Consider the following 14,696-nt stretch of genomic DNA (forward strand, 5'->3'; position numbering starts at 1 on the left):
TATAACAAATACTTTTTTACATGGTTTGTCACCAAATATTTCGTTTGAACTCGCCTATGACAAACTTGAATAAACTGTTTGGGCCATTGCGAAAAAGGATGTCGATGAATATTTCAATTATATTGCATCACTGCAAACATACGGTAATGTGATGCATGTTACCTCCCGCCATTCGCTTGGTCTTTTGCTGGGTCGTGATGAAGACAGTTACAGGAAAGCGCGAGCCGTTTGCGAGTGTGCTGACAGTATATTGCATGCGGACATCCTGTAGAGAAGATTGTCAAAAACAGACTGAAATCCGCAAAAACTGAATTCAATTCTCGATAAGAAAGGAACACAACCAAAACCAAGCTCAGTTCATATCAAGTCAGAGACCATTCTCACAATCATGTACATCAGCTTGACACTTTTCGGACAGTATACAGTAGCATTTTCAGGAAAAACAGAAATATGACAATAATTAAAATGAGAGCTTAGCAACATTCCACAAATTGGCATACCGGTATTATGCTACAGAAACCAACATACGCGGAAAACAAAATATTACCTTTGAAATGGAACTCCCGTCAGGGGTAGGCAGAACATATCCTGGCATCAGTTTCTGAATAGGTATGGACGGCAAATCCGCCGCGTTCAAACCGTGGTACGCAACAAACCTTTCGTCGCAATAAATAATTTCGCCCTGAAAATAGATCTTTTTGAGCAAGAAGATTCCGTGATGTGTACCAGAATTCTTTGTCTCTATCGAGTAGCCTGTATCAGAAGCATGTCAGAGAGAAAACACATGTTGCCTTGCATGCAGCAAGCCTTGCATTTAGATGGGTCGGGCAAAATCGATTACTAGAGTGAGTCGACTATTATTATGACATCACAACAGTATGAATGATGTGAAAAGTTCTACTATGTACCTTTTATTCCACCACAAAGAATATTATGCCCATTCTGTAGGGTTACCATATGTCCTCCTTTTCCCCTATTATAAAATATGGTAGCCCAACGTTATGTGAATCATTGTGTACAGCCCTAATTTTAATACTCACTTAGATACAGTCAGGTAAGCACTGCTCCTAAGGGAAATAACTTCTAGAGAAATCAAGTCGGGTTACTGATATCCATGTAACAATTACTTATCGATGAGTGTATGACTCGGTAAGCAACAGCAATGTACAATATGAAAACAGTAAATGAAGACAAACCTGATCAGTAAAATCGAAGAAACAAGAGATTTGTTCTATTGGTTCAATGACGACAATGCGGCGTTTGGTCCCCGGCGGCTCTTCCACAATTTTCTGCCACATCGACGCAGACAAGCAAAATCCTTTCTTGTTCTTGAAATCGACCTAAGTATCACATTTGCCTTTTGTAGAGACTTGTGCAAATTACTCGATTTGGAAAACGCACAACTGGAACTAGAATAAGGTACTAATTGTTTACAAAACATGCAACGAGAACTAGAAATAACGACCAGGGTTGTAACCAAGTCAGTAGATTACGAGTCACAAGTCAATCTTACTTTGATAGTTTTGACTCGAGTCAAGTCAAGACATTTTCAATTCATCAACGAGTCAAGTCCCAGTCATAGTGTTAAGACTCGAGTCTGAGTCCAAGTAATTGTGTTCACTGTACAGTTACGAGTACAAGTATGTTCAAACCAATTACTTTACTACTCTGCTTGGTGATATCAAATGCATCGCATCAATTTCTGGGCCTAATCTTGATTTTCAAGTGATGATATCAATTATGTGGAACTGGAGTATACTTCGAAGTTAAAATGAAATGCCTTTCCTGGCCGTACGAGACTCGAGTCAATACACAAATTGACTCAAGTCAAGTCGAGTCATTTTCAGGATTCAAGAGACGGAAGTCGAGTCGAGTAACCGAAAAATACGCAACAACTAACAAAAACACAAATTAGATTCAATTGCGAAGCAACTTCTTCATTTATATGTTATCGGAATCGGCTTTCCGCATGAACATCAGTGCAAGTAATTCACTGAAGATCAAGAATTATTGGGGATAAAATCTGCATTTTCTAAGGATGGGGTCTCTAGTTTGAAATCAGGGGGTTTCGACTCCCAAACCCACTCCTTGGGTACGCTATTGACACTAGTGTGTTGACTCGTGAGCTAGCAATGGCTGCAAGATCGTCACACAACAGAACACCGGTAGGACTACTCAAAAACTCACTTGTTAGTTGACGGTTAACAAACTAGTTACATGCTTTCTACAAGTCTAATTTCTAAACATATTCCCGGAAGACAAGATAAGGAATACATACCATCCGGCCAGAACTGGTTTCAACCGCACTCCGATTGGAAGTGGACGAATCGCAAGACTCATCCTCGTGACAAGAAGGCTCGTCTTTATTCCATAGAGTTCTCAAATCAGTGCCGGGTAGTTCCGTCGGTGAGCAGCCAGACAATTCAATCGCCATTTTGTTGAAGGTGAGAATCTGATTTATGAAGGTGTTTAAATTGACTTCTTCAAAAATTGCGTTTGCAACAGAGCTGGACAACTGTAAACTTTCGGTGTATGGATTAGAGTTGGAATTACTGAATTCGTTAAAACTGGAAATTCCAAATCGGAAAGAAATAAAATCAAAATCAAGTGCAGTTCATATAAAATAAGATATCATTTTCATAAACATTGAAATAGCTAACATCTGTACACCGATCTTGGATCGTTTCATATTAACATAGTTCTGATGTGACATTTTCAGAAAAATTAGATTACACATAAATTTAGAGTGAGAAACATTTCACATATTATATTCGAATTAGAGTACCAGTAATTCGCTCTAATTAGTCTAATTAGACAATTAGAACTATCTTATTGTGCAATTACAAGCCTTACCTCCCATCCATCAACGGTGACAGTGAACAGTGCCTTCCGATTTTCTTTGGAGTGTGACATGCTGAGGTTGAGTCTCGGACTCTTGCTGCTTTCAAGACTGTATAATGAAATGAGATAAACAAATTTGCTAAAACTGGTATTGTCTGAAAAGCTAGTATGATGCCGATTACGAAAATAAAATGATATTCTGCCCTAGAACCCTCATGAAATCACAATACCGTAGGGCCTACACTTGTTCAAAATTGTTATTCAATTCTGTCAATTGCACTTGTGAAGCCCAGGGCTACTACCTCATCAAGGAGGTCCGTGTATACTTGACTTCAAATATATGATTTAAAATGTTTTGATGGGAAAAGCTAATGAATTAATGCATTGCTGCAGTCTACAATAGTGCTATCGATCGTGCAACGGTTTATTTCGTGGTCGACTATATCACTATATGGTCATATTGCATCAAGTATCAGTTTGGATATTCCAGAAAATCCCTCTAAAATCATGCTTTCAGTGTTGAGTTGATCAACAGAAATATGACATTAGCCTATAGGTCAAATGACTTATAGGTTCAGAAATACTGAAATCTCTCTACAAAATATATACGAAGTGTCACTGACAAAAGTTCCAAAGGAGAGGTGGTCATGGTATAAATATGCAGATTGCAAACTTTCTTGCAAACTTTCATAGCTACACTACAAAAAAAAATTAGACAAATTTGGTCTCAAATTTAAGAAATGAGGATGATTTGGTCTCATTTTACCCACTCACCATAAATGCTATTTTCGACTCAGACAACCATATATATATTGATCTGAATAGTACATGTGAGTAGTAAGTGGCATGTACCTTGATAACTATATCTAGTGAATATCTTGTAAACTTAGTACAGAATCATCTCAACACTGCAATTTCTGGTCTCTCTCGCCCTTCCCCTCCTCCGCTCAGACCCGTAACATTGAAAAGGATTCCCCCTAATGCACTGCTACTATTTTCGATCAATTTCTGGCTTACTTTTGAGACATAAAGTACTTGGTAAGACTAATTGGTCTTTAAGACATTTTTTCATAAAAAGTCACTTTAAGATAATAAGATAAAAAATGTCTTATTTTTTTTTGTAGTGTAGCTCATCCCAAATATTTCTATTGCCAATTGGGTTGGTTTTAGAAATGAATTAGGCTTGCACTCAACTCAAACCTCAATCCTTAAAATTCACAACATCACCAAACACATACTGCAAACCAAGCTTACCTGTCGTTCATTATACCAGACATATCTTTCTGGAAATAGTGATCAGACGCTGTCTTTTGGAATAATGGAGTACCAAGTTTATCCCCTGAATAAATGTGAATACGAAAATCATTTTCAAATATAAATCATCGCTCTCAACACAGGTATGCATCATAGCATCATTCAGTAAGTAAATCCCACCCAATATAGGCTACGGTACCAATTTTAGCAATAACTTAACCAGTTCGAAAGCTTCGATGGTGAAGATATTTGGTACCGAATGTGACTGGTAGCTTAAGCCTTGGGACGGTGTATTGTCTTATGAGATGCTGTTTAATTTTTTTTATAAGTGGCAACACAACACTCATGGTCATGGACCATGGACGTGGACGGTCAAGTTCCAAGTTTACTGTTCCTACTAAAGGGATTCCTAATTTAAATGGAAAGGCTTGTGTTATCTTAACCATAATCAGCGGCTCTTTATTAATTTAATAATATTTCTATCCGCCCATAGCTAAGGTTCAAGGCTGAAATACCTGCTTCTGCTAAGTTATCCATTCCACAGCTGTGCTTCTTCAATAATTTCCGAGTTGGTGGACATGATTGATTGTGTTCGAACGAGGATTCGGCGCTAGCCGTATTCTCCGTAAACGCTTCAGGTAAAGATAAATCCATTATACTGTAAAATTGAATCAGACTGTGATCACAAAGATGAATACGCAGAATACTTTTAAAATACCAGTGAGACTACAACAAGTGTTCAAGTTGAAGGTGCCGCCGGATTCTTTTCCGTTAGATGGGGTATTGAGTAAACAGAGTTTTGATCACTGGGCTATATCTATAGATAACTAATCTACTATATCAATGATATATTGATAGGGGGTCCTTTGTAAAATGCTATGATGTATGTTGTTCATATTAACCTATCCACAACCATGTACCTAACCCCATATAACGTTGTCGTAGCTTCGTAACCCATAGATTTTCTTATTAGTACAATCACCATAGTTTGTAATGAGGAGCTTGAAAAAACAAAGAAAATATACATCAACAATGATAATGATGGGTAATTTAAGACGGTTTCAAAAGACTCGTATATCCTAATCCGACCCAGATCAGGCAGAAATCTCTAAATCTTTAAAATCTGTAATACTTTGAAAAATCATTGGACCGCAGATTATTTTCTCCTCTCTTCGCATTTGCATTTTGCATATGATTGCCGATTCAGTACTGCAAATCTCCTGCACTCAGCAACGCAAAAGTCTCGTTATCAAAGGGGAAAGGTTAGAATGCGCTATTTAAGTACCCGAGGAGGTGTGGGATACAAGACATTTGAAGAAGCCTTATTTTCCGGCTACGCAAACGATGGTGGACTACTTGTACCAGAACACATCCCTCAAAGTACGTATACCGGTATCATTTTTCTCAACTCGGCCTCGGCCCTGATTGGAATCGCTGGCCTTTTTGCCTGATATATCAGGTGAGCAGCGATGATTTTCCAAGTTAAAGTAATTTAATAAAAATAATTAAAAAATAAAACGTAGTGTGAGCACAGGACACCGATTCCAAACATGGCCTCGGCATTACGTTATACTTGCATTGGTTGCATATAATTGACTGTAAAGTACAATCCAACGCTTATTTGTGAATTTCAGTTTCATTGGATGATCTTAAGAAGTGGAAGAACCTTTCATACCCATGCATTGTGGAGAAGATAGTTTCGTGTTTTGTAACTGAGGAGGAGCTTCCCCACAAAACTTTGCAAAGTAAGTTTTGGGTCGGCTGATTTTTACAGGTGATATCTGATATATGTTTTCGAGTCGACACTGAAAACTAGCACCTGCACCGATAGCCATTTTCCAAACTGCAAAGCATTTATTTGTACAGCTTTACAGCCTTTGCTACCATAACGCTTGGACTATGGACATAAATAAACTGGGACATAGGCCTATGCATCTGGACACCTGTAAGCTCTAAGAAACAGATCAATATTCTCAGGCCCAGATTATAGTTCTCTGACTCCCTTTCCATGCTCATTGCTCATGCTATGACGTCACGAAAATTGCCGATATTTTAAGTCTAATGGCTGATGCTAATGCCAATATTTCTTGCGATATGATTATTGCTGTTCTTTCTAATTCTCCACTAGTTGCTGACGATTACTCCTGACGAGTGTCAGCCGAAAATATCCAGTTTCATTTCAATATATATGTACTATACAACTGTATACTGAAGTTATGTACCCCTAAGAAGCTCTTCAATATTCCTTTCAAAATGTTTCATCTGCGAATGGATAATAGTCGTTCGGGCTCTATCGTCGCCAGTGTAAATTTAATGCTATATTTCTGCATTAAATTCAGTTTCAGCAAGCTGCCTTTCCAGCCTGACTAGGAATATAATGTCATCCCCTATTTCAGAACTGATATTCAGTGCGTTTTCACGGTTTGACACCGACAAGGTAATCGAAATCGCTTCATTCGGTGATCTGAACATCGCAGAATTATGGCACGGACCTAGTCTAGCTTTCAAAGATTTGGCGATGTCAGTTGTCGGCGAATTGTACAGTTACTTCTTGTCGAAACGGAAAAAGCATGTGAATATTGTTGTGGGTATGTATTCGCCACAAGGGAATGAATGTATCAGTGTTGTTGCATGCCATTAGCATTTAGCCTTAGTGCTTGAAAATTGTAGTCATTTACGTTTGCACAAGAATGGAATGTCAACTGATTGTTCTATATGTATGGACAACAATGGAATGCAGACTGATTGTTCTATTGTATATTTACATAATTACAAGCATAGTCGACAAAGTAGTCATCATTGATACTCAAGTATTATGCCGTAAATTTCTACTCTAGTTTCAGTAATAAGAAAAAAGTATGTATTCTTCTAAGCCTAGTTTTGCCTAAAAAACTGAAATCTGTTAAGTAGAGGGTAAAGTTCTATTCTAATTCAATTTATTATTAACAATTTCATCATTTCAACACAACACAAGACTGCGACACAACTTGAGTGAGTAGTACAAGTAGCTGAAACCTATTTGAGCACTACGGAAAAGTAGAGGTACTTCTTTACTGGCCACCTCTGCGTGCAAGTCCTTAGCAAGACGTGAAAGGTTCAGCCATTTATTATTACAAGATGTTGGATTATCATAACAGTTAAACCTTGTAATCTACTCCAGGTACTTCTGGAGACACGGGAAGCAGCGCTATAGAGGCCGTGCGAGGAAAAGATTGGATCGATATTATTGTGATACTTCCACACAAACGGATATCTAAAATACAGGAGTTGATGATGACCACAGCTCTGGATGGAAACGTTCACGTTTATGCTGGTATCGCGAATTAACCGACATTTTTAACTTATAAGCAGATTACATAGATACAGTCAAATTCAGTTAATTCGCACACCGGATAACCCAGACAACTGCTTTATTCAGCCGAAATGCTTGGGAACGGAACAAAAGTAAAAATTACACTTGAAAAAATCCACTCTTTTTGGTCATTCTCTGTTTAATTCGGACACAGGTTCACGATTCCTATCGGTAAGGTTACTATATTCATACAATAAAGAGTACTGTGTTCCTTTTAACTCGAGATGAGTGATGGTGAAACGACGGCAATCCGTGCAGTACTAAGTTTGACAATTAGCTCATAAGGTATTCCGGGGCACACTGAAGGATTTAGCCTTCAGTTAATGTTGTTAACTTTTCCTTGAATAATTGTCTGCCCAACAAAGCTTTTTTTGCTGTTAGTTCCTATTTCTTGTGTACTTTAATCAAATGGTTGGCTTTGTCACGTATTTGAAGAAATAATATTACCATTTTAACCCTACAATATGATGTGTGTGCTACGCAGCAATACACTGTACGGTACCGTATTTGTTGGCATCGAAATACAGTACAATACAACTAGCCTGAAGGTATAGCTTTTATGCGATTTATGCAAATCCCCGCAATATAGCCCAGCTGCAACAGTTGAGTATTTTTAATGTGTTGTCTGCCTTGTTTAATGACCATGGAACGAAAATTTGATTATCCGCTTAATTCGGCCAAAAGTGAGCGGAATTAGGTTACACCTCAACTAAGACATTTATAACTGGTTAGTGGCTGCATGTGTGTCACTTTGAAATCATCCCTTCAAGCCCAGAGGTTGGATGATAGTGATTTTAACACACAGTCTCATGTGTTAAGCTTGAGAACCTAGGCTTGGAATTTTTGTACGGTTTGCAAGCATTGAAGAAGGCGCCAGAAGTCAAGTTTGACTAATACAATGTCATCATTTGTAGCTGACGGTTTCTCGGACGAATTCGAAATCACTATCAAGAGTCTGTTTGCCGACGAGGAATTCGTCCGAACGCAAAACCTCTGCAGTATCAATTCCATCAACTGGGCGAGAGTCATGGTTCAGATTGCTCACCACGTGTATTTGTATCTGCGCACTGCAAATCCGATCGGGAGTCCTGTAGACATAGTCATACCGACTGGCGGCTGTGGGAATATTGCCTGTAAGCACTATGTTCGATATTGTATTATTGATTGATATTGATTGTGGATATGGTAGTCTTCAAGTTTCATCCTTTTTAGGTGATTCTTGTAACCTGATGCAGACATAAACAACTAGATAATTCAAGTTTTCTGATTTGACTAATTACAGCGAAATGCCGGTAATCTAATTCTAATCTAATTTGTGAAATTTTTAATTCCACCCTTATTTCCGGTTTTCCTGTAAATGCTACAGGAGGACTGCATAATGCGAAAAGATCCAAGCTTGATCTACAGACATTTTCTATGCTCATTCTCGTTAGAATTAACTCTAATTTGATTTGATATGAACTGAACTTGATTCAGCGTCCAAGTTTTCACAAATTCAGTAATTCTAATCTAATTAGGAAAAAACTATGTAGCTATAATTCTAATTTTAATCTAATTTGGAAAAAACTATATAGTTATAATAACAAATTCTAACACAGAATTGTCTGAAAAGTCTTCTGTTGTGGGCTAAACTGGATGGCGTTTCATAGGCCCCAGGTTCCGTACAAGTTATCCCAATGTTGTTGGGTGGAATAGTCATCAAACCTTTTCTTGCAGCCGGAGTGTTCGCGGAAGCCATGGGAGTTCCAGTTAAATTTGTCTGCGTCACGAACGAGAATGATATCATCCACAGAATAATAAGTTCAAACGACTTCACAGTTGCTCAAGAAGTCAAGCAGACTCTCGCCTGCTCGATGGACATACAGGTGCTCTCTGATTATTTGTGGTGGGCAAGATCGAGTTTCTGAGTGATTCGATTCTGAATCTTGTATTTGGCTTCAAGTCAAGTACTCTAGTATCTAGTGTAGTATCATTATGATGTGGAAAGTTCAAATATGTACCTTTTATGCGGCCACATAGAAAATAAGTGCCAGGTCCAAATCACATTTGAGACCAGGGTTGTAATGACTCGACTCGAGTCACGGTTTTCTAATGACTCGACTTGACTCGAGTCCTTTTTTTCAAAACACGGAAATGACTCTGTGCATTGACTCGACTTGGGTCATTTGCGCATGACTCGAACCAAGTCATATGACTCGAGACTCAGACGGCCAAATCCGACATTTCATTGTAATTTCGAAGAATTGTAAAGTAACCACCCTATTGGGATTTTTTCTATTGGTACTGGTACTTGTAAATGCGACCAGAAACTGTTAAAAGTGAGGAAAATTAGTATATTATCAATGCGAATCATTGGATATCATCAAACATAGTTATAAAAAGTGGGTTTCACAAGACTTTAACTGGAAACTGAGCAGTCCCCATAATGACTTGGACTCAGATTCGAGTCATAATATCATGACTCGGACTCGACCCTCTGCTCGATGACTTGGACTCGGACTTGACTAGGCGGTAAGTGGAAGATGACTCGACTTGACTCGAGTCAAGACTATAAAAGTAGGATTGACTTAGGACTTGGTTACAACCCAGTTTGGGACAATTTCGAATCTTTTTGACCTTACTAATTTCACAGCAGTTTGTGACAATGTCATTTCCGCCTTCGTAGCTTTGAACTAATTTTTCGTACGCTGTGATATGACCCTGACCAATCAGGATTATAGGATTCCACGGTGGGTAAATAGAATCAAAACTATAATTCACGTTGATAAATTAAGTCTTTGGTGGCAATGAGCGTGTTTGTATGTTTGTGTTATTCACGGTGTCTGCCGACTTGTAGCACCACCATCTTTTAAGACAGCGCTTACACGGATGAGATGGCAAGGAGGGGCCTAGATAAACCCCCAACATTTAGGTAGGAATTCTGGAGTCGCCCTCGAACCCGCCACCCATTGGTGCTACAGCCGTGAATTATACCGCTGTGCTATCTCGCCACTGCAATGAGCGTATAATTTCAGTACTAGAAAAATATCTTCTCTTGCTACTCGACTTCAATCACTATTATTAATACTCGAATGGTATTCGAGTAATCAAATCATTTTGCCCAGCCCTAGTGATGACGTCATATTTGAGATACCTGAGCTTTGAATGAAGACGTGAATATTAATATTATTCCGTCCAGTTCTGTAGGTGTTCAGGGTGGTTATGAGCATTTATTTCAGATTCCATCCAATTTCGAGAGGGTACTGTGGGTCTATTCTGGGTCGGATCCAGAATCGTGCAAACAGATCATGGGACAATTTGACAAATCAGGAAGGGCAGTGATACCGGAGGATCTGCATAAGAAAGTAAAGTTCTCTAATTCTAATCAATAGAAGTTGACCCGACTCGATTCATTACAACACTGAATTATATTTGTAGTAGTTAATGAGCTTCTTGAAGGTACGGAACTTCAATATACAGTAATAATAATCAATATTTGTCAGATTATATTTTCATCCGATCAAGACACACAATGTACAATGCGATAAGACACAATGCGGTGTAATGAACGGATAGGAGGATGGCGAACGACCAGTTGCGGTCTCTCAATCTGGCATCGACCTAGTGCCCGATGTCATAGTTCTTTTTCGATGTTCATCTATATCCCGCGGCTTTTCCTTGCTCTTACCATTCCTAGTGAGTGTGAGGGTCTTTTTTTTGGGGCTTTTTTGTTGCCGTAAGAACAGTGAAGTGAGGAAGAGGAGCCCAGATAAACCTCCATCGCAGAATCGAACCCTGGCCGTCCGAGTAGCAGGCGCTTATCGCCGCCACTACGCTAACTCCGCCGCATTGCATTTACGGGTTCATTTCAATATAGGCATACCTACCTACCTCTTCCATGAGGATTTTCCTTCTTTCTCAACAAAACGGACGCTCAAAAATGCCCAAATGTCCTCTTTTATTGCATTTTGAATTAGCTGCATATACTTTCAACAAGACTTCTAGGCGAGATGTTGTATTTATTTCCAAAAAATACTGTAGCCTCAAAACATACCGAACTTCTGGCGTACAAAAGGTTTTCCAACAAATTGCCATATTAGCCCTACCTTGTTGATTGTTATTGCAAACATTGTCCGACGCCCTCTGTAACATCTATCCCTTTTTACATATGAGAGAGTCTGTCGTAGTTTTTTCTGGCGCAAGTTTGAACGCAATGAACAGGCCTATTAGTTGGATCAGATTCGAGGATCGGGACGGATGTGCATAGTTTCAATGATATTTCGTGTAAACAATTTCACCGACTCGTTAGAAACGAATCGCGAAGTTTTCACGGGCTGAATATGAAAAATAGATTTTAATTGTTGTTTTTGGGTGTTTTTTGTAATTTTCGCCTGCAACTGCACAACATTATCAAACTCAAACGTAGCAATTTTACATTCGCTTTACTTCATGGCAAAAAATGTGGTGCGGAATACATAGAAGGCCTATTTCAATATGAATGTATTATTATTCATTTACGATAGTGCATATCGCATTTACTGGTTTTACGCTATGTTCTGCGTAACTGTGTTTTCTGCATGTTTGCACTTTCAGCTTTCCGGAATCCGTACTGCCGTTGCGACTGACAGGGAGGTTCTCTCCACCCAGAAGATTTGCTACGATGCTAATAAATATATTGCCTGTCCCCACACTAGTGCAGCGTTGACATATTACTATGAAACGTCTCTCAATGGGTGAGCTATTGATAGGTGATTATATCACTGTCAACAACTAGACTCGAGAGTTATACAACTGGAAAATTTTCAGCTTTTGCAAATTAGATTAGAACAGGGTTGCAATGACTCGAGTCATGACTCAACTCGAGTCACAATTTTTTGGTGACTCGATTTGACTCGAGTAATTTTTTCAAATTCGTACAATGACTCGACTTGTTATAAAGTTACCACATTATTGGCATTTCGTCTATCAGTCCTGATACTTGGAAAATAGGCCAGAAATAGGCCAAAAAATTACTATATTCTGAATGCGAGCCATTCTTATCACTCGAGCAAAGTTGAAAAATTGGGTTGAACCAGATTGAACTGAAAACTGAACAGTGAGCATTATGACTTGGACTCGGGCTAAAGTCAAAACACTATGACTCGGACTCGACCCTCTACTAGCAGACTTGGACTCGGACCTGACTCGGTGGTGGATAAAAATGACTCGAGTCAAAACTTTATAAGTGAGATTGACTTGTGACTCGGGACCTTGTGCCTTGGTTACAACCTTGGATCAGAATTATAGTTACACAGTACACAGTTTATTCCAAATTACATTAGCATTTGGATTATAGCTATACAGTTCCAAATTAGATTAGAATTACTGCGTTCACGAAAACTTGGAAATTGAATCAAGTTCCGTCAATACGGAATCAGAGTTCATTGTCATAAGCATGACAATACCAAGCTTGGCGCAGTTCGCACCTGCAGTTCTTTCTTAGCATGTTTTGGAAAACCAGCAATTAGCAAAGAGTTAAAATGGGAGCATCGCAACATTTCACAAATTTTATTAGAATTAGATTACCGACGTTTGACTCAAGAAAATTGATCATCACTTCTTTTCATAATATTAGGTCGAGGAAGTCCAGCGGAACGAGACTAGATAGCGGCGAGCTAGTACCCGTTGTAATATGCGGCACTGCTTCGATTGACAAATTTCCAGACACTTTGGGGAAATCGGGGATTCGAAATTATAAGGTAATATGACTGTAACGCCAAATGATGTACCTTTGATGCGCTTTCAATGATATTATTGGTAATTTACAATGTTCTTTCCAATTCTCTACTAGATGCTGACGATTACCCTATACTAGTCAGTAATGTATTCATAAATTATTTGGGTTTATGTCGATATGAACATGCATTTCAACTGCACATTGAAGTTCTGTGCCTCGAAGTGTCTCATTTATTGTGTTCATTCAAAATGATGCGTCATGATATATATTACGGATACATTTAACACACTTTTGACGAGCCTGGAAATATTTGACATTGCAGGGCCACTGGCCACCACTGCTCTGCATGGGTTATAAGCAGGGTTGCCATCGACATGGATTAAAAAATAAGGACAGTCGACAATTTAGATTAGCATTGAAAGAGATTTTGTGCATACTCTGTGTGAGTTGAAATAGCGGTCTTTCCTATGGCCTCCAGGTTAATATGTCACAATTGCAGGTATTGCAATGTGTGGAACACTCGCCCTTCAAGCTTCGTTTGATACCTTTGAATTTTCTCTCATAATCATCACGAATAACGTTTTTACGCTTGCTAATTTTAACTAATCAGATTTACCGTTATTTGTAGCTAAAACTAAATGTGCAACATATATTTATTGATGATATATAGATTTATACTTCTTAACCCAAGTGTTGACTGCACTGCTCCCTTTTTCGCTGCGCAATAAATGCTGTCTTCCCACAGCTTATATTCTGCTGTAGCTAAACAGCGGAAACCTGGTGCTGCTGTTTACTGCTAAATTGACGTCTGCTGCGATAGCTTGGTACATCCGAAACTGGTATACCACTCACTGTCGTCCTAGCTATCTCACCACTTACAAGCCAAATCCTGTGGTATATATTACACCACAGGTGTTCCTTTCATTCATGATGTCATGAAATCACGACGCAAAAGCATAATTTTAGAATATTTTGCAACACAGATACCAGAGGAAAACGATCGAAGTTCTGTAGATGTTGGAAATAAGACAAAATAAGGACGCAAGTCGAAAATAAGGACATTTCTTAAAAATAAGGACAGTTGAGTTTTGTAAGACCTGCCATTTCAACATAGGACAAATCTTAGAAATAAGGACGGTATGGCAACCCTGATTATAAGCATTACATTATAACATCCATCGCCCATTGTAATAGTTCCATCAGCACATCAAACATGCAATGATTGGTTGCTGACTAATACAATCATTCATCATCCAGACGCCTCGTAAAATCGCGGAGCTGTTCCAAAAAGTTTCCCGTTTCTGCATCATGAATAAGGACGAGGATTGGGAGAACACATTGCGCAATAAGATCGATCTGTTATCGCGACGGGCTGCGTATTGAACAGAGTGCTTTCACGCAATTGTGCAATTGTCATTATAGCTGCTACAAGAAGTGTTTAATTGTGATTTTAATACGGTAATCTTCTATGCAATAAAAGAAGATCATATATACGACTGCTGTGATATTTCAAATCATGTGCAATGGATGGAATATGGGATGATTCCTTGAACA

At 38.7% G+C, this 14,696-nt stretch overlaps 2 protein-coding genes across 2 annotated transcripts in view; one reads left to right on the forward strand and one right to left on the reverse strand.

Annotated features, from left to right (window-relative positions):
* Positions 1–14,696, reverse strand: part of LOC145458993 (uncharacterized) — a 190,242-nt gene that overhangs the window by 13,409 nt on the left and 162,137 nt on the right. Inside the window, exons 2-8 of the mRNA XM_080337509.1 lie at positions 4,611–4,753; positions 4,096–4,180; positions 2,854–2,950; positions 2,279–2,452; positions 1,197–1,340; positions 548–682; positions 163–265 (exon numbers count right to left, since the gene is read on the reverse strand). Of these exons, the coding sequence (XP_080193635.1) occupies positions 163–265; positions 548–682; positions 1,197–1,340; positions 2,279–2,452; positions 2,854–2,950; positions 4,096–4,180; positions 4,611–4,753 (881 nt within the window). The remainder of the gene's footprint in view (positions 1–162; positions 266–547; positions 683–1,196; positions 1,341–2,278; positions 2,453–2,853; positions 2,951–4,095; positions 4,181–4,610; positions 4,754–14,696) is intronic.
* On the forward strand, positions 5,273–14,635 carry LOC145459036 (threonine synthase-like 2). Its single transcript, XM_080337615.1, has 10 exons — positions 5,273–5,475; positions 5,730–5,840; positions 6,492–6,683; positions 7,256–7,408; positions 8,362–8,580; positions 9,164–9,312; positions 10,666–10,791; positions 12,020–12,159; positions 13,041–13,164; positions 14,400–14,635. The coding sequence occupies exons 1-10, from the start codon at positions 5,364–5,366 to the stop codon at positions 14,523–14,525; spliced, it is 1,452 nt and encodes a 483-aa protein (XP_080193741.1). The 5' UTR covers positions 5,273–5,363; the 3' UTR covers positions 14,526–14,635.

This window comes from Botryllus schlosseri, chromosome 16, assembly GCF_051294905.1.
Source record: "Botryllus schlosseri isolate E-star chromosome 16, Bs_hap1, whole genome shotgun sequence".
NCBI classification, from domain to species: Eukaryota; Metazoa; Chordata; class Ascidiacea; order Stolidobranchia; family Styelidae; genus Botryllus; species Botryllus schlosseri.